The 24,654-nt window shown below is 43.3% G+C and overlaps 1 protein-coding gene across 1 annotated transcript in view; it reads left to right on the top strand.

Annotated features, from left to right (window-relative positions):
* LOC308315110 (CUB and sushi domain-containing protein 1-like) overlaps positions 1 to 24,654 on the top strand; it is a 694,698-nt gene that overhangs the window by 555,601 nt on the left and 114,443 nt on the right. Inside the window, exons 33-34 of the mRNA XM_080762946.1 lie at positions 17,782 to 17,898; positions 18,241 to 18,354. Of these exons, the coding sequence (XP_080619072.1) occupies positions 17,782 to 17,898; positions 18,241 to 18,354 (231 nt within the window). The remainder of the gene's footprint in view (positions 1 to 17,781; positions 17,899 to 18,240; positions 18,355 to 24,654) is intronic.

Below are 24,654 nucleotides of genomic sequence, written 5' to 3'. Positions count from 1 at the left end.
TGGGGACCACCTGGAGCCCCCTCAGGGACCACTGGTGGTCCCCGGACCACTGGTTGAGAACCACTGCTCTCAATGTTTACTATAACAATAAAGAACTATTTAATACTGTTACTGAACAAACTCTAGATAGCATCACAATATATATCTAAGACTGTTACTGAACAAACAATAGTAATGATTACTGTCACAATGTAGAGCTATTTAACACTGTTATTGAACAAAACTATAAAAAGCTTAGTTTAAACATTACCTGTAATGGTCCATCATTGCTCCAACCTCTCTCTGTCTGTGTGCCACAAGTCTCCATGTCCATGATGCAGATTTAATCCAACAAATAGATCGGCAGCTACTTGTTTTCCTGTTAAACAGCCTTTTGGTGATTTTATTTTGGTTTGCTTTAATTTGTTAACTTCAGCTCTCTGATCATGGTGAGCCAAACTGCTGCTGTGTGTGCATCCCTGCTGTGCATTAAAAAAGAACGCTTTGTTCCAGTGGACAAGTCACATGTGAGTCAAGAGCCAATGGGCTGCCTGCAACTCATAGCCAGCCAATCACCTTTCAGTTTTGTTCAAAAATGCTTTGGTGGGCTGGCAAAAGATGTCTGCAATGCATTGTGGGACTTGTTGGGGTAATACGTTGAACCAACGTTGAATATTGGTTAATTATCAACACAACTTAAATCCAACCAAATATCAACGTCAGTTGACATCAATTACATTTTTCAATATGATGTTCTAACATTGACGTTATTCTGTTGTGGTGCCAACGTCAACACAACGTTAAAGCCTTACATCATTAGACGTTGGTATTTGGTTGGTTTTTAGTTGTGTTGTTAAGTAACCATAATCCAACGTCTGTTCAACGTATTATCCCAACGTCAGATTGACGTAGAATACTGACATGCTGTTGTCGGGATTTTGTACATCTCATACATATGGGGATCTCATACATACACTATTCAAGAACTATGCAGTTTATGAGGATATACAGTAGTCACCTTTACATTCAGACAGATTAGGTCCTTCCAACCAGACCCTTCTCTGTGGTACCCTAATGACCTGATGAAGATCAACACAGATCGAAACGTTGTCAGCATTTAAATAAAGAACGTCTTACCTTTACCTGTGGTGTGCGGGCTCCATCCTATCTACATGACGTTTCTTTTAGCCCAGCACCCAGCCTGTCGATGTGCGTATTCTACGTCCACCCTAATACGTTTCCTCATTGTCTGCACCATGACCAGACTCCAGTTACTGCAACTCTGTCACATTATTCTTAATGGCTTAATGGCTTATTATACTATGCCCGATATGACCTGTGGCCAGTCCAGCCCTGCAGCTAATCCACCAGGTGTTCTTGTTGTTGATGAGGACAGTAGAGAAGTGACCATTTTGGAAGTGGCATGAAGGGCTACATTGGTAAACTACTTAATATTTGGAAGCCTTTAAGGTCCATAAATCAGTTGTAAGAGGCCTGCAGAAACCATGTCTCCTCGTCAAAATGAACACTGGAAAAGACACCCTATCCATCTCTCACATACAGTCCCAGGTTCACTACAGTAGGTGGGCTGCTGGCATGTGCTTGCCCCAGGAGCAACTTGATTGGCATTTGTCTGAAAGCTGCACTGTATGGCACAGGAAGAAAATAAATACGTGTGCAATGGGGTACATACGTTTGTTAGACATACTAACAGTCCAACAGGCATTAGTTTGACAACACGCTCCCGACATGCGCTCACGGTTACAACTAACCCGTGGCTCCTGTCATGCATGTGGCAGGTTGTAACTGACCAGTGGCAGGTTAAAACTAACCAGGGACTTCCTCTGAGGTTATAGGTTTAGGGTCGGGGTTTTGGGTATAGGGTGACGGACTCATGACTGTAGGACACATGCACCTGTGTGCAATGCTTTTGTCTCAAGTAAAATTCAGTCATCTGGAAAAGGCTATACAACCATGTATTCTGGGCCATATTGGTCCTGTAGCCCTGGAAGAGTTGTACCACAGGTGATCATGAAACAGCTACAAATTGCTGTGGTTGGACTTGCAGGTTAAATTGATGATTATTACACTACACAGCCTTCAGCCAAATACTGTCCATATATTCTACATCCAGATTATGTTGGATTCTCATTAGGTAACAGCAACATAACCAACAAAATATCATCATGTTAGTGTCGTGTCCAGGGAAATTACAGGAAATGTACAGTTGGAATGAACTGGGAGACACAATACAGAGTCACAAGGTTCAAGCTTAACATAGGTACATTTATTGTAGAATGTAATACATGGAGGAATAGGGAAAGAGTAAAAGGATAACAGGGTCAGGTATAGGAGAAAGGATTGGGGAAAATGATTGGGGAAAAAGGGTGCAGTTCTTTCCTTTGTCTGTCACTTTATACTGGGGCAATATATTGCTGTAAATGTATGTGCACGTACCCTTAATGTGTGTATGTACCCCATGTGGTGTGTGTTCAAACAAGATACCTTCCAATCAACAGTCTGCGTTGGCCCAAAATTGTACATAATAGGGAAAGCCTATAGTGGTCTTTGCGTGCTTGTGACGTGCGTGTGGAACGTGAGTGAAATATGCGGGGGTGTACTTGTATATGGTCAGTGAAGGATGATTCCCTTCAAATTGTTTGTCTGTGCTTAACTATGCTATCAGTGTGTGGCTGGGAGTGTGTGGGTGCCGTGCAGGTTTGTGCATGTGACCCTATGAGTCCGTGTGTATATGTGCTGTACTGTATGGCCTGTGTGTGTGTGTGTGTGTGTGTGTGTGTGTGTGTGTGTGTGTTGGGTGCTGTAGATGGCCTGTATGGTTGTTCTGAGATCCCACAGAATGTAACGTTGTGTGGATGTTAACTTTATTATGTCTATAAGATGTTTGCTTGTAGTCAAAATCCCCGACAACAGCATGTCAGTATTCTACGTAAATCTGACGTTGGGATAATACTTTGAACAGACGTTGGATTTCGGTTACTTACCAACACAACTTAAAACCAACTAAATACCAACGTCTAATGATGTAAGACTTTAACGTTGCGTGAACGTTGGCATTATAACGTTAGGCATACATTGAGGCTTGGTCAAAATCCCGAAAACAGCATGTCAGTATTCTACGTCAATCTGACGTTGGGATAATACATTGAACAGATGTTGGATCCTGGTTACTTAACAACACAACTAAAAACCAACCAGATACCAACGTCTAATGATGTAAGGCTTTAACGTTGTGTGGACGTTGGCACCATAACGTTAGGCAGACATTGAGGTTTGGTCAAAATCCCGACAACAGCATGTCAGTATTCTACATCAATCTGACGTTGGGATAATACGTTGAACAGACGTTGGATTATGGTTACTTACCAACACAACTAAAGACCAACTAAATATCAACGTCTAATGATGTAAGACCTTAACGTTGCGTGAACGTTGGCATTATAACGTTAGGCATACATTGAGGCTTGGTCAAAATCCCGACAACAGCATGTCAGTATTCTACGTCAATCTGACGTTGGGATAATGCGTTGAACAGACGGTGGATTATGGTTACTTAACAACACAACTAAAAACCAACTAAATACCAACGTCTAATGATGTAAGGCTTTAACGTTGTGTGGACGTTGACACCATAACGTTAGGCAGACATTGAGGTTTGGTCAAAATCCCGACAACAGCATGTCAGTATTCTACGTCAATCTGACGTTGGAATAATACGTTGAACAGACGTTGGATTATGGTTACTTAACAACACATCTAAAAACCAACCAGATACCAACGTCTAATGATGTAAGGCTTTAACGTTGTGTGGACGTTAGCACCATAACGTTAGGCAGACATTGAGGTTTGGTCAAAATCCCGACAACAGCATGTCAGTATTCTACGTCAATCTGACGTTGGGATAATACGTTGAACAGACGTTGGATTATGGTTACTTATACTTACCAACACAACTAAAGACCAACTAAATATCAACGTCTAATGATTTAAGGCTTTAACGTTGTGTGGACGTTGGCACCATAACGTTAGGCAGACATTGAGGTTTGGTCAAAATCCCGACAACAGCATGTCAGTATTCTACGTCAATCTGACGTTGGGATAATACATTGAACAGACGTTGGATTATGGTTACTTAACAACACAACTAAAAACCAACCAAATACCAACGTCTAATGATGTAAGGCTTTAGCGTTGTGTTGACGTTGGCACCATAACGTTAGGCAGACATTGAGGTTTGGTCAAAATCCTGACAACAGCATGTCAGTATTCTACGTCAATCTGACGTTGGGATAATACGTTGAACAGACGTTGGATTTCGGTTACTTAACAACACAACTAAAAACCAACCAAATACCAACGTCAGTTGACGTCAGATTATTACGTAACTAATGACGTTGGAATTCGACGTTGTCCCGACGTTGGATTTTGGTTGTACGACGGTCCAACCTAAATCCAACCAAAAATAAACGTCAACTGACGTCTTGTGCCAGCTGGGAACAACCACCTTGAAACCAGTATTTGTTTTAGTCTGCCCTATGACTTTAGCAGCCGGCTCAACATGATCTCCATATTCAAAAAGCTTGTAACTTTTTTCCAGGTTGTCGGTTCATATACTTACTTACGCCTACTACCCCTTCTGAGGCATATATTACATCAACAAGCGATCTCTGTCTTGAGCCGTTCTCAGCAGTTGGTTCCAGGTCATCTTCATGGTCTCGGTGTCTGTATCCAGGTCTCTGCGCCAGGTGTTTCTTTCCCACTGGCCCTGTAGGTTATACAGTATACAATACAGAAAAAGCTGATCGGCCCCTCTTTACACCACTGAGTGAATACTTCCGCTCGTAGTACATTCAGCTAGAGGCGATTTTATGTGCTAATGTAGTACTCCTTGATGGAGAACTCATGTACAGATATGTATATCCGACACTGCATCACAATATTTAATTACTGTATGTTTCATAAGAGAGAGAGACACACACACACACACACACACACACACACACACACACACACACACACACACACACACACACACACACACACACACGTACGGTCGGACAGTGGTGAACACATAATTCTTGCCCCCTGGGCCTGTCCTGTCGGCCTAGAGGAGATAATTAGCCTATTTGTACTTTTGGGTTAAGTTAGTTCTTGCATTTTGCACTTAATCACTTAGACATTCTTTGTGATCTTTTTGCCCTCAGATTCCTTCCATAGAGTGCAATGTATGCTGCAAGTGTTGTCTAAATATGAATTTATTTGCCTGTGCAATGCATTTCTGTATGGAGTGCAAAATACACACGAGGACTTGTCCTACCCTAAGCCATATCATGCTTGACCCTTTTGTTTGTATTCCTTTCATTGACTGACCGATTGGCTGCATGCTCTAACTACTTAATTATGTTTACTATATTTTGAATTTTTGAATTTATGAGGGCCGCTGTCATTTAGATTCCAGGGCTGATTTGTGTTTCGTACACGAATAATTGAAACAAAACTTTTAACAGTCAACATGATTTATCATCATAGCTCCCCCCCCCCCCCATGGCCCAGTGCCTTTTCAACCCCCAGACTAACTATAAATGCATCAAGTCTCTGTACGTCTCCATGTCTGTAATCCACGTAACTGGAGAACCACCCACCACAGGGGGTTCAGTGCCCGGTGTCGAGTCCGTCGGACACACGGTTGTCAGAACACCCCCGAAAAGGCCTCTGCCCGGGCTCTGGACAGGGCCCCTACCCAGTGTCCATGTCAGCTGCCTGACAAAGAACTCCATATATGGGCATAAAAGGGACACAGACATAATATCTGAGTGGGGCACGCATTTCCAACTTGCATCGTTCCAACGGGCACCGCTCTGGTTGTCATCAAATAACATACAGAATGTTAACCATCATTCTGTAATATGTCTGGTGAATTTGATGGGTTGCATGCCTCCTGGTGGACATTTGTGCTCTACTGACTGCACCCATCTGGAGTATAGTTCCACCCTGTCAAATTCTCATGTAAAAGTCATGCTTGTTTCTCCCATATGGTTCATGGGGTGATGAACAGAGGGCATGCTGGCATGTTTGAGGTCGCTGTACCGCTCTGTTGACGGAAAGAGATCTGAGCCACAAGGCACCATCAGTCATCATTGTCCCTACTCTCACCTGTGGTCATGAAGTGTGGGTTATGGACCAAAGAAAGAGATCACGGATATACTGATAAGAGATCCCGACACCAGATTAGCGATTTGGCTGGAGTGATGCTTAGAGAATCCGGTGCTAGTGCCTCATTGCTGACTGTTCTCTGTTGTGGCAACAATAAACTCTATATAATATTGCTTACAACACATAGCCATGACCACGTCCCAGCAAAGTGGGGATGTCAATTATAACGTATGAGGGTGACTGACTGACTGACTGATATCACATATACTGTACAGCTCCCTTCTGTTGAGTTTCCAGAAGTTATGCTTCTTTCCATCTTTGGGGCGACTCCTGGGGCTTCTTAGACCAAACTCATTAGAAAGGGTGAGACCTCTTTAAATAATACATCTCCTCTTGCGCTCTCTAGCTGTCTCCTCTTTTCCTCCCTCTGTTCTCCTCCGTTCTCTCTCTCTGGCCCCAGTCATACTTTGTCGCACAGCGACAATAGCCGACCTGCAAGCTCACAGCGAACGTGGTGTCACTGATGCAATGTGAGCTTGTAGGTCTGCTATTCTCTCTCTCTCTCTCTCTCTCTCTCTCTGGTTCTTCCACTGCTCCTTTTCTTCCTGTTTCCTCATTTTCCCTCAGTCACTGTTTCATCCCACCCAACCCCCCCCCCCCCCCATCTCAAACCGCTCTTTTATTGGTTTCCATGGTAACTAAGAGCCGGTGCAAGAAAGAAGGAATTCTCCGTGACTGCTGATAGGACTGTGTGTGTGTGTGTGTGTGTGTGTGTGTGTGTGTGTGTGTGTGTGTGTGTGTGTGTGTGTGTGTGTGTGTGTGTGTGTGTGTGTGTGTGTGTGTGTGTGTGTGTGTGTGTGTGTGTGTGTGTGTGTGAACAGAAAGACAGAGGGAGAGTCATCAAGCTGTTACAGAGTGCCGCCTAGAGGCAGCAGTCACACACACACATGCGCGCGTGCACACACACGCACACAATGGTGTGTGTGTGTGCGCACACGCGCAAGTGTGTGCGAGTGTCTGTCTGTTGTAAAACGATAGGAGAGCAAGGTCAAGTACTGTAGCTGTCAAAATTACTTTTTATTTTCATTACTCCGGCCATACGCGCACAGACACACACACACACACACACACACACCCACACAGGCACAATAGTTGCCCTTTTCACTGTTCTTTGCCAAAGCAGTAGCGTGTGTTGCACTTTGTTTCCGTCAATGCGTGATGATAACAATAAGCATATTTAAATGCTAATGTTACAACCTTAAAGCACGAGAAACGTGCACAATTGCACAAAGCTAACTGATAAGGAAGATTTCTATCGGAGAATGTGATCCCGTACTCAGCCACCGCGAAGGTCAAAAGTGCTGCAAAGAACATTTTCCGATAACGGCGAGCTTGTTAGCTAGCTTGATCGTCAAGGCCCTTAACGATCACTGCAACCCGCAGGTGGCTGTGAGATATGATGACGGCACCAGCCAACATTCACATCGTGTACTGTTTTACAATAGAGATATTAATAGAGTAATTAACCATCTAATGGGGTAATTAATCAGTGTTAAGGCCTTTGTATTACTAACTAAGCTTGAAAAGGATGCAAGCTCAGCCAAGGGGAGAATAAAAGTGGTCTCGGAGGCCTGCAGAGATAATCCAGGGGCTGGCTCTATCTCTTTATATTTGTGTGCATTTATGTCACTGTTATGACACCCCATGTCAAAATATTGAAATGACTTGACAGGTGGTGCATGGCACCAATCACATTATGAATAAGGGACCTGAATGCATATTGATGAGGAGACCACCACGCACAATACTGATGGTATTCCTTTTTTATTTTCTTTCTTTCTTTTTTACCCACCTTTGATCCACTCACAACCAATTCATATAGCTGTTTCGCAAAAAAATTAAATACAAAAATATAGCATTCACTTAAACCCTGTTTTAATTCAGTCTAATCCTTCAAAAAAAGAATTCAGAGCTCTGCAGCTGAATCTGTCGGAAACTCCCATTACAATGTGAGTTGTTGTTATTAGGCATGAAAAACAAAGACGCTGCACCGGAAGAGGAAAGAGGGCTGAAGGAGAGTGAATGGGTCTCTACACAGCGAGCAGTGTCGGCTCCAGGCACCAATCAGCAGGGGGGCATAATATTTTCCAAAGCGGTCATTTTATTTTTCAGACGTTTCAGACGTTCGTATCCTGCCACAACGTTATGCTGCTTTCACACGGGCAGATGCAACTGATGCAAAGCTACACTAGTACAACTAGTCACAAACAGTGTCGTCGTTAAGCAGCAGTATATCCCACTGGCAGCACCTGTCTGTTCATCTCTAGCACAACCACAAACGTCCAACACATATACAATGAATTACTCACCTAATGCTGCCTGCAGGTTCCATGTTTAATTCCAGTGTGTGTAACCTACATTGTCAAAGCAAAGTGACAGTTTTCATATTGTAAACATAGTCGCTAACGTGGTTTAGCAACTAGCACTTTGACAGCTCATCCATCGTAGCTTGTTTACAAGTGAAACGGACTTTCTGTGCAGAAACGGCCTCATCAAAATAAGAGCCATTTGTAATGATTAGTCAGCATTCTCTAAATCCCTGTCTCTCAGCTGTTGCGCAAATGCGCCTCCATGCCTTTGATCTACCGCGCACCAAACGTTTTGACGACGACCGCTTGTGTGGTGTGCACCCCTGAGTATAGAATCTCTCAACATTGTTGTCGAGAGATTGGACAGATGTCTGACGCCGTGATCAATCGACGTTCACACATCTGGCTTGCGAGGCTGATCTTCAAATCTCTCAAGGAATTATAGTTCTGATTACATCATATTGCGATGAGAAGACAGAGAGAGATTATGCTGTGCAGATGGCACTCCTGTCAGAATGTCTACTGCTACTGTAGTGCTGCTGTGGCCCTTTCAGTTCTCATCATGGGTGTTAACATCCACTTAGGGTTTTAGCCTTGTGATTTCTAAAGAAAATTTCAACAATCTGTCAAAGTTCAAGGCATCAGAAAGCAGTACTTGCCTTCCTTCCACCAAGCCCTAAGGGTGTGGGTGTGGGTGTGGGTGTGGGTGTGGGTGTGGGTGTGTGTGTGTGTGTGTGTGTGTGTGTGTGTGTGTGTGTGTGTGTGTGTGTGTGTGTGTGTGTGTGTGTGTGTGTGTGTGTGTGTGTGTGTGTGTGTGTGTGTGTGCGTGCGTGCGAAGGGTTGTGGTAAGACAGTCACCTTAGCCCCAGAGTGATGTCGCAGGGGATTGTGGGTAGATTAAGACAAGACTCTCAGAGCTGGGGTGCAGAGCAGCCAAACAAGAATCAATCCAGGGCATATCAATCCATATCACTGCACATGAAGGGAATCAATATGCAGAAAGGCGAGAGCAGCATCTCCTCCAGGCTGCTTTGCCTATGTACACCCATGCAGGACTGTCTAAAACTAAGTTGTGGGTTGCAACCATCCGGACCCGGGGAAGCTGTGGTAGGGAAGTAGCATTTCAACTATGACTTATGGCCAGCCTAATTAACAGTGGATTGTGCCTTCTGCCTGCACTATTCATATGTTTAATTCGTCATTTTAATGCCAATAGAATAATCTGTGATATACACACTATATCCCATTCTGAAACGGCAATCCTATAGTATTATACCCAGTCCTGTTGGTGGCGGCAACGTCACCATTATGCCGTTTTTGACCAAATAGAGCGAATCTGGCGATGTCACTTCCGGTTTAACGAACAATAACATCTGGTAATAGTTTTGGATTGTGCTGCACTGTCAGATGTCCGGGATGCTAAGCGATCATCGTTGATTTTAATAATTAAGTCAAATTAAGCTCTAATCAAGCCCAAAATATCGCGTTTTATGTAGCGATGCACATAAAGACTGCGCGTGTGCGTACAAGAGCGTGCATGCACGGATTTCGGCCGGTTTTAGGTAGATTACATCGACCGTTAGCCAAACAAGTTAAAAGTTGCTACATTTTGCTACATTAAGCCCCCGATTACAGGTAATTAAACGATTACGTCAATTACGTCAATGACCATAAGGGATTCATTACGTCAATAGCCATAAGGGGGTTAAAAAGATCTGTGAGCAGATGTGAAAAGCGTTGTCACATGACCAATTTAGAAGAAGAAAAATTTTTTCTAACACTGTCACTTTTATTGCATTTGTGGGACCCCATATGGGTCTAAGTGAAATTGCTTATTTCTACATTATTTAAACTCTGGTTTTCGGAGCCGCATGTGGCCCTGAAAGGGGCCCATTGCGGTCCCCAACATGATTCCCAGAAAATAAATGATATTATATTGTACACATTGCAGTTTCCCCAAAACTCTGCTTTCTTCCGTCAACCACCCTTCTTGTAATGCAGCTTCAGAATGCTGATGTCCCCTTCCCCTGCAGACAGACACACATTCAATTTGTTCATGTTGCTGAATATAGTAGGTCTGCCAGATAGCATAGCTTTGCAAGCCATTATGTGTCCTGAAACAAGGTCACATGGGGAGAGTGCTTTGACAGAATGGTGCACACTTAACAGATCTTAATTATAGCACTGTTCAGTATTCTCCAGAGAGTCAGCACACTTCTTTGTGTAACAGCAGGCGCGTGTTTTCAGTTCAAAATGTTTTCACTAGGTATGCTGTGATCCGATCTTCAGATTGGCTTCCGGCCTGATATCAGCCCAAAAAACATAGATGTGTGATATTAGAACATTAACGTTTCTGGTGAAAGATAAACGTGCTAATGCTAACATTAGCCATTTCTTACACTGGAGGTCTGAGAACCGGAAAAACTTTAGTGAATGAGCCCAATTTTGGCTTGTACAAGCTAACTACCATCTGTGGCCACACGGTGGCAGTTAACTTAAATAATGTATGTACTGTATTGGATCAGTATCTGTATCGGACCGGTATCGGATTGCTATTGATGCTGCCATATCGGTATCGGATCGGAAGTGAAAATCCATATAAAATCATCACAAATTTAATTTCCGACCTATCACTTTACCTAGCACCTTTACTTTTCTGCCCTCACTTTTATCTTCAATATGTACTTTGCTCAGCCAACCAAATCATCGCTATGGGGTGGTCAGCCAATCATCATACAATGTTTCTGTGCACAGACCCGGAAAGCTGGGCATAGGAGGGGCTAGCGCCCCTCAAAAATCTAGATCGCAGCAACCCTAGTTTTCACAAAGCTGGTGAAACAATCGACAATCGACTAATCGAAGTATATCTCATCGATACTGTCATCCAAAACATCAAGCAACAACCATTTTCTTGTACACCAGTGTGTACCCTGTGTACGAGAGGGAGTTCAGCTCCTGCAACCGTTCACTCCCATTGTATTTCTTCGTAGAAGACCTGCTCGTCTCCCAAAACCATAGAGTATTAAAAGGATAGAGACTGATCTGGCGCGAAGCTCCGCCCCCTCCGCTATTCATGTCAGTGGAAGTTGCTCAGTGGCGTTTTAAAGCACCCAGAAGGACCTTCTACTTCCGCCTTTTTTCGATTTGGCCACCAAATGCGGAAGTGCAACCGAGCGCTCAATGTTAAAGCCCAGCTGCACGGGGTTTCCCGGTCATGAATCCACGGGTCCGCCTGCAGTCCTTCCTCTTATCACTAGGGCCCAGTGCTTCAACGTTGGAGCACCTCACTGGCCCCTTGCCCAAAACATGCAATGGCGGAGATGTTTGTGCGGATCTGATCTATTCAAGAGTCTTTAGAAGCCTTTGTTATTATGTTTATCAATAAATAGAACGCTAAATAACACGTTAGATGCGTCGTTGGTGATCCTGGATATAATTAAAACTACGTTAATCAAGTCCTTGGGGCGCTGGATGAGTTAACATGCCACAGCTCCACTACAGATACTGTTGCAGGACTACCAGTTTCAGACCCTTTTCAGAGAAGGCATTAATATGATTTTAAATAAACTCTTGCTAAAAGGTCTATGTTCACAAATGCAATTATGTAATCTCACATTTTTTCCTTTCCACTGTCGAAAGTCTTGAGTGCTTTGGTTGATGTTTTGAAGACTTCACAATGTTTCTTGGGATATGTCCTTAAGTGAGTTTACTTTACGGATAATACACTGGTGTTTTGTGCTGACATTATGCAGGAGATCAGCTTGTTTCATGGAAGCATTGGATAATTTATCCCTGCAAAAATAGCACAGTGCCTTGGGAGGTTTGCAGCTTGTTTTCGTCAAACTCACAGGTGTCCAAACATGAATCACGTGGACATGATTGCGTTTAGTTTGTTGCTTTGGGAAATGGTTGTATTGGAAATGGGAATACTGAATATATCAAACTTTGACATGTTCTTTTAAACTTACTAGTAAATCTCAGTACTGTACAATAGTTAGATACATACAAAGTAGAAGACAAACTAGTTTTGACATATTTTCATGTGAATGTATGGGCCGAATTGGTTCAAATTGCAGTCCCACAATGAAAAACACATTAAAAAACCATTTAGTATTCAGACTTTACACTGTAGTAATGTCATAGTATGGTCTAATTAATCACAATACATTAATTGAGATAATATAACATTGTAAAGACAGCATTGTAAAGACAATGCTGTGGTCACTACCGAAACAGTGCAGTCACTACCGAAACACTGGTTGTTTTGTCTAAAATCAAAGATAGTGAGTTATCAACCAATATTTTAAGATCATTATTGGTTAGGTGTAATGTCAACTACAAATAATGCTGAAATCAACATCAACTTTATACATTTTACAAAGAATAATAATTCAACATAAAACAAATGTTACCATATCAATTTAAATGTATTTAATTGTGGAACCACCTACATAAATTCTTAAAAGTGGTCTGTACACAGGGGGGAATTGAAAAAAAAGAGAAGAAGTATCTTTATTCGAAGGTAAAAGTCTATGTTTCGGTAGTGACACATTTTGGGAGAGCAAAGATATTCCAATAAATTATTAAAATGCAATATGCAAGTGTGCCTTTACTGAATAGACCCTTAAATCTGGTGCAACATGAATATGGTAAAAGTTTTTTCCAAAATAGCATTCAAATTTCACACAATTTCCAACTCTGAATTTGAACCAATTCGGTAATATTGTTTTTAAATAAGCCACAGTCGAGTATACAAAGTTAGGAAAAGTAAATATTGCACACAGAAGAGGCAGAGAATGAGGCAAAATAGACATTAGTGCGTGCGTGCGTGCGTGCGTGCGTGCGTGTGGGTCAGTAAAATTCTCCATGGCTGGTGACAGTGACAGATGTGGTAGTTCCTGCTATTTTCACTGACCTCTACACACACACACACACACACACACACACACACACACACACACACAGTTTAACTATTTTCATTGTCCTATCAGTCTTCCAAGTGCAACCTTCATTACACACACACATCCGTCCACACATATATGTGCACTCACATGAATCCCCCCGCCCTGACGCACGCACTCACGCACGCACGCATGCACGCACGCACGCATGCACACGCACGCACACACACGCACACACACACACACACACACACACACACACACACACACACACACACACACACACACACACACACACAGCCACACACTCAACCAAACAAACACATTTGAAGATGGATCAATCTACTGTTAGATTTGTCATCTGAAACAAATGTCATGAGATTATAGGCAAGTAGATGTATCAGATCCCCCCCCCCCCCCCTCCCACAATCTCATTACAATATGAAAGCTTGTTTCCTGCTGCCCTACAACATAAATGTATTTAACAGTATTTTGTTCCGGCTGGACTGTTGTCAGAGTATGTTTGATACAGTAGTACCAGGGGGTTCTTCATTATGTTTAATAATGTAGCATGCTTAAATATTATGTTATTTACTCTGCATGATATGGTACAGTATACCGGTATATACCGGTACTATACCTGTTCTTTTGGTAGTTGAGTATGATCAACCTTTTTGTATAATCAATTTTAGTAGTATGTCATCAATCTGATTTTCCTCTGTGTTGATAAACACATGTGCAGCAGTTGTATCTGGTTTTGACCATAATTTTACCTTCTTCTGGTCAGTGTTTGGATTTATCATGTAGGCCTATTCCGCTTTTTGTGATCATTTTTATTTGATCCAAATACAGTGTGTGTGCGTGTGCGTGTGTGCGTGCGACTGTGTGTGTGCTACTATGCTTGTGAGGACCAAAAGTCCCCACAAGTATTTTTGAATTTGAGAAATAGACATTATCAGGACCAATTTCCTGGTCCTCAGATTAATAGTATAAAGAATGTTTTGGGTTTGGGCATTTGGAGAGGTTAGGTTTAGGGTTCAGGGTTAGGTTTAGGGGTCAGGGTTGACGTTATCCCAGATTTCGAGAGGTTAGGTTTAGGGGTTAGGTTTAGGGGTCAGGGTTAGGTTTAGGGGTCAGGGTTAGGTTTAGGGGTTAGGTTTAGGGGTCAGGGTTAGGTTTAGGGGTCAGGGTTGACGTTATCCCCTATTTTGACTTTACCCATAAGAGGATGAAGGTATAAAATGGCCACACACACAAAAAAGGTATTCACAAAATATGGGTCCTAAAATGCAGTTCTCATGTAATAATAATACAAACATGTGTATTTGTGCGCACGCACACGCGCATGCACGCACCGTATTGTTACAGTATAGAATATAATTGGAGCCTGTCATTTGGAAACATCAGCAGTGTTGTAGCTGTGCTTGTTGATTTAAACAACAGCTCTGTCTTCATTATGATGGTGGGATACAGTAGTAAATCTTAGCTTCCATTAACAGTCAGCAACGTTGGGCACAGGATCAAATTTCTATGGCAACCAATATCAGCATAGTGATATTACACTAATGTATCTTGGCCATGCAACAGGAAAATGTTGCTGATGCATTTAAGAATTGCGATATTATGGTGTTGCTTCAGGGTAAAAATGCACCAATCTCAAGAACCAGATCAATTTTGTTTCTACATACCTGGCAATGAAATGAATTATGATTCTTATTCTAGTCTTGAGTTGGCTTATTTGTAAATCGAATTTTCTACATTTTTTATTTTATTTTTATCCATATACTTTACCAAGTTTTACAAATTACATTTTCTACATTCTACTTTGCAAAGGCATCAGTAGTCCAGATCAATATTTCTTTCTGGATAGATAGAGAGGAGCTAGTGGGAACCCCTGCTTTAGAAGTTTAAGACCGTTCTGGATAGATAGAGAGGAGCTAGTGGGAACCCCTGCTTTAGAAGTTTAAGACCGTTCTGGATAGATAGAGAGGAGCTAGTGGGAACCCCTGCTTTAGAAGTTTAAGACCGTTCTGGATAGATAGAGAGGAGCTAGTGGGAACCCCTGCTTTAGAAGTTTAAGACCGTTCTGGATAGATAGAGAGGAGCTAGTGGGAACCCCTGCTTTAGAAGTTTAAGACCGTTAAATAGATACGTAGATAGAGAGGAGCTAGTGGGAACCCCTGCTTTAGAAGTTTAACACCGTTCAACATGGATAGATAGAGAGGAGCTAGTGGGAACCCCTGCTTTAGAAGTTTAAGACCGTTCAACATGGATAGATAGAGAGGAGCTAGTGGGAACCCCTGCTTTAGAAGTTTAACACCGTTCAACATGTACAAGAGAAATGGTCTGTGTGCGTTCGACCATTTATCGAACTAATCAATAATGGCATTACGTTAACAGGGGTCATCAATATGTCCATACACACGACAAATATGTCTGTGGAAAAGAGATGGTCTCGTAAAGAGGTGGACAGTCCACTCCACCTTTAACCATGCCGTTCTAGACACAACATTCACCAGTAAAGAGGTGGACAGTCCACCCCATCTTTAACCATGCCGTTCTAGACACAACATTCTCCAGTAAAGAGGTGGACAGCGAAAGTAGAATAAACTTGAAGGATTGGCATTCAGAAGATGACGAGAGCCTTGGGATCAAAGGCAGACACTCAGCTGGCATTGTTTAGTAGACACAGCAATGTGTGCCGTGCGTGGGCAATTTAATATACCCTGGCAACACCATTATAGGGCCTCGTATCTTAAATGACTTTTCCACTGAAAAGCTAAAGAAATCATAAATTGCTGCCAGCATAGAGTCGTTCATTAACATTTAAGTACTGTTTACTATTCCCACGTACTTCTAACGAATGTAACGGGTATACTTAATTCTCATGCGAAAGGTGTCTGCAAGCATGCTAGACTAGGCATGTGGGGATGATTAAATACTATATGTATTTGGGACGAACAGTAACAATACATAAAAAACTCTACTCCAGTCTCTACTCAGATGTAAGCATACACAGGAGTGTTTTTTGGCTTACATTGCTTACATTAATTATTTTTAGTATCTCTCTCTCTCTCTCTCTCTACCTCTCTCTCTCTCTCTCTCTCTCTCTCTCTCTCTCTCTCTCTCTCTCTCTCTCTCTCTCTCTCTCAGTGAGTGAGTGAATGGCTTTGTGTCCAGTCTTTCCGGCCCTGGGTTTTCTACCTCTTCTGGGGCATCAATATACTGTACTACTCTATGGCATCACTCAGTGAGCCTGTCATGGATGCTGTTAGAAATCTCCACGGGAAGCGCCCTGGAAGTGCCTTCCACATATCTCAGCTTCATATCCATTAAATATGCCACATCTGCTGCTTTTTCAACCAAATAAACACCTCCTCACTGACTGTTGGATCACCGGGGTCAGGTCTGAGACTGGCCCTGAATATCTCTGCTGGGACTATACAATGCTGGCCCTACATGTCTATTCACATCTCTTAATCCCGGGCTTTTGTCTGCTGCTCTGCCCTAACTCAATAATGAAGCCGTCGTGGCTTGTTCACCTTCACGCACAAACTCAATCTCGTGGCATGTTCCTAGCACGTAAAACGTTTTAAATTGTGTTTGTTTACTCTCGACTGCTTCTACTGGGACTTAAGCACTCAGGTATATGCTGTCAAGTGTATCGACCATTGCAAAGGCTATACCGCTTAGTATGTCTGACTGTCAGAAAGACTGACTGTGGACTGGAGTTATCACGCTAGCTGGTGCAAGATTTCTCAATTAAGGTTCGCTCAAACAATGCCTCCAATCCTGTAGATGTGTCTGAGTGATTATTTATGTTTATTTAATAAGACCTTGAGGCCGCAAATGCCTTCTAAACCATTAGTATACTTTTCAAATGCAAAAATAATAAACTCAAAAATCTAAAATGACACGGATGCTTTCCATTTTTAAATCAGTGGTTTTCAACCAGTGGTCCTTGAGGGGTTTCAGGTGGTCCCCAGCTAAATGGCGGAGAGTTGTAGTGGGAACCAAATGGACCCTTATAGATGTCTAAATCAAATGAAACCAAATGAAAACCAAATAAAACGATTTGGTTTTATTTTACACTCTCAAGAGTTAAATTACTGTTAAACATCTGCATCACTTAATTAAAATTAAATGGAATGTAGAATAATTTTTTTGAACACCGTTAACCATAACAAAATATTTTTAGTCTTGGGTCTGAGAGGCTAAATCTGATCCAATGGTGGTCCGTGGCTCAAATGCCGAATACATAATGGACTTTGATATGAAAGGGGTTGAAAACCACTGATCTAAATGAAAGGAACAATAATGAAAACCTCCCATCTCTCTCTCTGTCTCTCTTGTTGTAGCTCCGTGCGGGGGGCGGTACGGTGGATCAGAAGGGGTTGTTCTGTCCCCTAACTACCCTCTGAACTACACTACAGGACAGACGTGCTCTTATTACATCACTGTGTCGCCACAGTTTGGTAAGTTTAGTACGCACAAACTGTCAATATCCGACCAGGACCTTCCCTTCTGTCTACTGTTCATACAGTGCAGTGCACGTTTTAACGTTACTCCCCTGTTGAATGTTGTGTGAAAGAGGTCTCTGACCAAGACATTCACTCGTGCCCCCTAGTATTGAGTTAATGTTATATTTATTATCATATGTCATTGTAAGCAGCGTTTTGAAAACAGGGTGTGCGTTACTGTCATTAATGGCACGCCTGCGTTGCTGCAAGAACGAGCCGAAGCCGTGTGTGTGTGTGTGTGTGTGTGTGTGTGTGCGCGCGGGCGCGTGCTTTCTAATTCCTATCTCTCTTCTTCAGTGGTGTTTGGTCAGTTTGCAGTGTTTCAGACAGCCATGAATGACTCGGTGGAACTGTTTGACGGAGCCAACCAGAACGCCCGGCTGCTCAGTTCACTGGCCGGGTCGCACTCAGGTCAGTCTCCTCCTATTGGCTATTCCTAATGGCTGTCAACAGTCACATAACCGTCGATCATGCTATTGGGTAGTACACTGCTATACCTTGTCGTCATACAATTGGTCCTCACTAAGAGTAAATGCTCATTATAATGGTTGTTTCGGACGGGATGCGACTCGCACAGGTGTCCTTGCCTGGCTCAGCGTGCATGCAGTCTGCACATGAGAGGGGTAGTGTAGTGTGGGAGAAAAAAAAGCTCACCACAATCCAGCTCTAGCGATAATTTCACAGGACTGCGCCCGCTTGCGTCGCCGCCCGTCAACTTCTACGCGTGTGAATTACCAAGGCGCCTCAGTCGTTTCCCGCCTGAAAACTGAAAATTCTTTCAGCAACATTGCCGTTTATTAATGGCAATTGAAGCCTATTTTTTGATACTACACTTACCGCCATTGCCGTTAATGTGTGTGATTAATGGCAATTGCGCTTTTATAGTGCATTCGATCGATCGAGTCATAATGCTACTTACGTTAGCCGGTTAGCTAGCTATGTTGTTGTCACAGCACTGGATCGTCCATCTTAGATCGTCGTCGCCATAATAATCCATTCTATCTCTTTCTTTCAATCGCCTGTATCTCCTATTCCTTGTCCCAGACGGCATTTTTGGTCAAAACAACGTTTCTTTGACGGCACAGAGCCGACTATGTGGAGCTCTCCAGTGCCCCGGTTTGGATTCATATTGTAAACAAGGCCTGTCCAGGCTCCGTTGAGCTTACTAGGATAATACTATACCGGTAGACTGGAAATGTGGCTTTTCAAATGGGAAAAATGCTGGCGTGAATTAGATCCTAATTTCTCAATAAATGCTAGCGCTGTAAGTGTTAAGATGCTGCCATGTCTTGGCCTGGGTGGCTGGCGTAGCCATCCGGGCACCTGGGCTGGTAATCCAGCCTGTCAGTGAGTCGCGGGTTCGAGTCGGGAGGCATACTTTGGTTAGACATAGCATTGGTTAGACATAGCATTGGTCCGACTGGACCAATGCTGGTGAGGGGTGTGTTGAGACGACCGGATTAAGGTTGGTGCAGGGGTGCGTTAAAACGACCAGATTAAGGTTGGTGAGGAATGCGTTAAGGGTTGGGAGAGGGTTAGGTTTAGGTGTGCTGCCCCGTGGGAGGTTAGGGTTAGGGTGAGGGTTTGAGATATCAGACCAATGGTATGCCTAACCAAAAGCATGCATCCGTTCGAGTCCCGTCCCAACGACCAAAAATCTGAACTAACACTTGTTAATGTGTGTGGGGAAAATGTTCCTTTGTTCAGTCTCTGTCACTTTGTCAATTACTGTTCTTTGAGTTGTTGTCGTGTAATTTGAATCATATAGCATAATTCATATCTACTTGTTTAGTCATAATGGTACATTTCTGCATGGCCATTTGTCTCACCGAAGTGAGTCATCACCCACCCCACAGTGTCTTAAACTATTTGCATATCAATGGTCCACAGGCAGGAAGCCTCGTGGCTTCACTCTTTGACTAGATAAATCTTGAGTGATCTTGTATCTGATATTACCTTTAGGGTCTAGACCACCTGTGGATTTGGGCCTTCCTGTTTCATTGTTCAATGACAGAGCCAACCGACTACAGTTTGTCTCTTTACATTTTATGATACACACACACACACACACACACACACACACACACACACACACACACAAAAGGTGACACCAGACTGCAGGAGGGGGATGGATAAAAGGGGTGGATGGAGAAGGACTTGGGGTGGTTGTGCTCTGGGGCTGGGGAGTTGGGAAAATGGAGGAGGACAGGACAGTCATCCTGGCCTGAATGTGCTGCTCAGATGGAAGAGATGACTTTGCTATGCTTGTAACATGTAACGATGGGAGATGCCTTGATTGAATAAAGAAGGACTTTGCCGGGGAATCGGAACTCTTGTGTTGTGTTCATTCTGCATTAGGAAAATAAGGTACGGATCCACAGTACAGTATACGACAAGTGGCGCCCGACGTGGTTTTGATGGCGTGGAGAAAATCCGCGGCACAATAAAAACGGACCTGCGGAGTAACTGTGGATTTACCTGGATTTTTATTTTTTGGAAGGAGTTCTGCGAAACCCAAGGACTGACAAGAATTCGTAAGCGTTAGGACCATAGTGTAGATAAGTGTTCACTGTGTTAAGAAGTTTAGGGATTGAGCGTGTGTGCGTGGTTTGAAAGTTGAGCGTGTGTGCGTGGTTTGAAAATTGAGCGTGTGTGCGTGATATGTGTGAGCGGCTGTGTGTATGTGCTTGATTTGTTTGGTTTTGTCTGTGGGTCTTTATATGTGTTAGTGCTGGTAGATCATCGTTGTAAGCTGTGATTGAATGCCAAATAGTTCTCAATTAAGTCTTTTGTTGCTATTTTTAATTGTGCGGTCACTGGTAGTTATGGTTATCTTGGCTGTTTAAATTGCTGCTTTTCAGTGACTTACAATTTTTTTGGGGGTGATTTGGCATTAATTCATGCAGGTTTCGCGTTGCTCTCCTGGTTTAGGCCTTCCTTTGTCTCGGGGGTGGGGGCTGGGGTGGGGATTTTATTTTTTTACTTGAGTGGCTTACATTTGGGCTGGCTTCTTGTTAAACCGTTTATTGGTTTATTTTAAATATTTCTGAAACATGTGCAACAAGTTTCAGAGGGGGGAGTAATATTGATATTAAATTGGGGGTTAATTCAGGTTTTAAAAATAAATTGGCTTTAAGTTTGGGGTCAAATCTAAATTTTGAGTTTAGTATGAGAATACATTTCTCACATATCACATTTAGGATATTTCAGATCTTTTGTAAAATTAGGTATAGGTTAATTTGGATTATTAAGCCTACAGGATTTTCTTATTAGTCATAATATATAGTCTGCATATAAATGAGTTGACCTTAGGACGAAACCGCTGGCACTGTTGCATAGATGTAAATGAGCTAGGGGTGTCAGGTCACTGAAGGGATCAAGGGGGGTATGTGCCCTAAGTCAGTTTAGAAAGAAAATAGAGGCATTTCTCTATATTTCCTTTTTAAATTACAGACTATAGTTTGTCTATCTAATTTCTTTATTTTACACTTTTCTGTGTGAATGGGTACGAGAAAGTGTTGTGAGTGTTGTGAGTGTTGTGAGTGTTGACTATCTACTCATTCTGTGGGGACAGTATATGCAAATGACTGAGTATATGCGTGGCTGTGACTGTGTGAGATGAGTGGAGACATGCATGAGTGACAGTTAGTGAGACAATTTAGTAGCTATGGCCACAAAGCATACTCCAGTGCAAATTGTGCACAAGAAATACACATGTAAGAATATTTCCAGCATTTCAGGAAAATGGCATAAGCGTTGGCCTCGGACATGGCCAAAAGAAGGCTCTTTCGAGGTAGAAGACCTTGCATCTATAAAGGCACAGGTGTGGGCACATAAAGCAGATCAGATGACGAAAGAGAGAGAGAGGCAAAGGGAAGAAGAACTATTCGTTTTAGACTTGTTTTGTGAAGAGGGTCGGAAAAAAAGATTGAAAGAAAAAGTGAGGATAGGTCCACAGATTGTCGCAGCATATAATGCTAGCCGGAGGCCTGTCAGCGAGGAGATCAGCAGGAAATTGCCAGACTCCGCATCATCGTCTGTGTCAGTACTACCTGAGGAGAAGAGGTCCGCTGATTGCAGAACAGACAACCAGTGCGTTGACATTGTGGGTCACAGCGACAACCCAGCACAGACTGAGGCGGACTTTCTGGAGAACAGTGACGTGAGGACATCGGAGCCAGACGACAGCAACACTCAAAACTCTGTTGAGAGGGAGCTGGGGCGGTTACGTTCCCAGAAAATGGACCTGATCAGTGAATTGACTGAGTCAACGAGGGCACACAGACAATACCTGCATATGATTGAGACGTGGTTGAATGAACTTTCAGTAAGGGAGACACAGTTGACCAGTGAGCTCAGTGGCAAGGCGGCGCACAGCCACAGTTTACATGGAGGTGAAGACATCTACAGAAGGGCAGCCCGCCCCAACGCAGACATGAACATTGATGCTGACACTGAGGACAGTTCTATTCAAGCCAGCAGGGAGAGTGGGAGGCATTCCCACACTCGCACACATTTGAGCCGGAGATGTGTGAAGGACTCCAGGGGGGCTTTGAACAGGCACCCTGCATGCAGGCCCCAGAAGAGGACTAGGACTAGCCCTGCACTAGGATCGGAGGACGGAAGTGGAGATGCTGTGGATGGGAGTAAACTCACCCTGAATGCAGAGGATTTCCGTAAAAGGCTGGTCGAGATCAAGGAACGGAAGGCACGTCTGAACAATGACCTGAAGGCTCACACAGGTGACAAGCACCTCACAGCAGCCCTGATGTCCAGTCTGGGTGAGCGGTCCAGGGAGGAAGAGGAGGTCAGTCGGCTTCTGGTCCAATGTGAGGAGGAGCAACAGGAACTGTCCCCAAAGCGGATTCGAGGGCGGAGAGAGGGGGAGACGCAGGACTGGACTACAGCACTGGCTGACATGACCCCTGTTAACATAATGCCTGTGGTGGTCCGAAGACAGAATGACTATAGACCGTGGTCTAATGGACATGACATGATAGACCTGGTGGAAAAATTGCCTCCGCTACACGAAGGAGCATACCAATGGGTGGCAAAACTTGATGTTCTGACTATGGGAACTCAGTTAGCTGTGGGTGACATGAAGAAATTATTGGCACACCTGGTGGGAGTGCAGATGTTGAATGACCTCTTGGCCAGGGCAGAAATGCAGGCTTACGTAGAGACGGCCAGCAGAGACGCAGAGCCATATGCAGAACACAAGGGGTTCCTGTGTCGGGAAATGAGGTTGTTGTACCCCACTGTTTTAAATCCTGACAGAGTCCTACTTGATTGTCTGACTGACAGCGAGAATCCGAGGGCTTATGTCGTGAAAGCGCATCAGATATGGACAGACATGACGGGGAATAACGCAGGGTTGCCAGGCATGGACCGGACGGTGCTTAGGGACAAGATAAAAAAAGGACTGCCCCTGGCTGCACAGAATGAACTTGAGGGAGTCGTCTCCTTGTCCACACTGCCTTTGGAAGCCTACACAGACCATATTGCTGACTGCGTCAACCAGGTCCGGAACAAACAGGAGGTACAAAGACTCAAAGATGTCGACCTTAAACGTCAGCTACGAGCAGAACAGCTGACAAAGATTCGAGAGGAGAAACTGATTTTGCAGCCACCGCAGGACAGCGCAGACCATCATCAACAATTGCTGTCATGGAGAATGAGGGAACCACAGAGTCAACAACCAGCATCATCCTATCAGTGGGCAACAAAGCCCTACGCGGCACAACGTGGGCGGCTGAAAGGAATCTGCCATAACTGTGGGACACATGGTCATTTTGCTGGACAATGTGACCAGAAGCCGGCGCAACGAGAGACTCTGCGAAGCTGCACATTGAGACGCCCCTCTCTGTGCTATTGAAAGCATGGTGTTAGATCTGTCACCTAGCTGTCATCCGACACTGACCTTTTCTAGATGTTGCTCTATCTAGGGGCACTGAGAAAATGTCACCTCGTTTTGTTTTTTGATACTTGTTTAGTTTAGGGAAAGAAAGACTTTCTAAGGAAAAGGGGTAGTTCAGTTAGGAATGATGTCAAAACGGTTTGATTTGCTTTATAAGTTCTATTCATTGTCATAACAAAACAGATAGGTTATAATAGTGATCAGATGAATAGGTTAGAACTTCCTTAAATATTACAGTGAAATCCAATCCAAGAATAGGAATTATATTCTAATTAGTAATGCAAATATTGTTTTAGCTCTTGGGTTTGTGTGTGGCTTTCCAGATCATGGGTTAGATGAGGGGTTTCTGCGCAGGACCACCCATCTGTCCATCATTATGGGAAAGTGACTCACAAAACTAAGGGGGAAAGGGGGGGGGGTCAGAGGTGCAAAGGGGTGTTTTGTGTGTCTGCGAGTGAGTGCATACTGAAGTCCTGGCCAGGCTGTCTGTATGAGAAAGAATGTTGGGGAACGTTTATATATATTTTGTTTCATTTTAATCATTCTGTTTAATTCTATTTACAGTTTTCTTTTGATTTTGTTCGTTTGTTTTTGTGTTAATTTACTGTTTCAGTTTTCGAATATTGTCCAGGGGGGAGGAGGGTCACAATTTTACAAAGGGATTCGGTTTCAGGGTTAGGAGAGACATTTTGGGGAATTTGAACATTTGGGGATTTTGGGGAGAAAAGCATTTTTGAGCCAAATATGATTCATATTTTAGACTAATAGTCGTGAGGACTATTAGTAGGGGGGAT

This window comes from Protomyctophum bolini, assembly GCF_963924005.1.
Source record: "Protomyctophum bolini genome assembly, chromosome: 1".
Lineage (NCBI taxonomy): Eukaryota > Metazoa > Chordata > Actinopteri > Myctophiformes > Myctophidae > Protomyctophum > Protomyctophum bolini.
The sequence above is the reverse complement of the archived record's forward strand: the minus strand, read 5'-3'. Positions and strand labels throughout refer to the sequence as shown.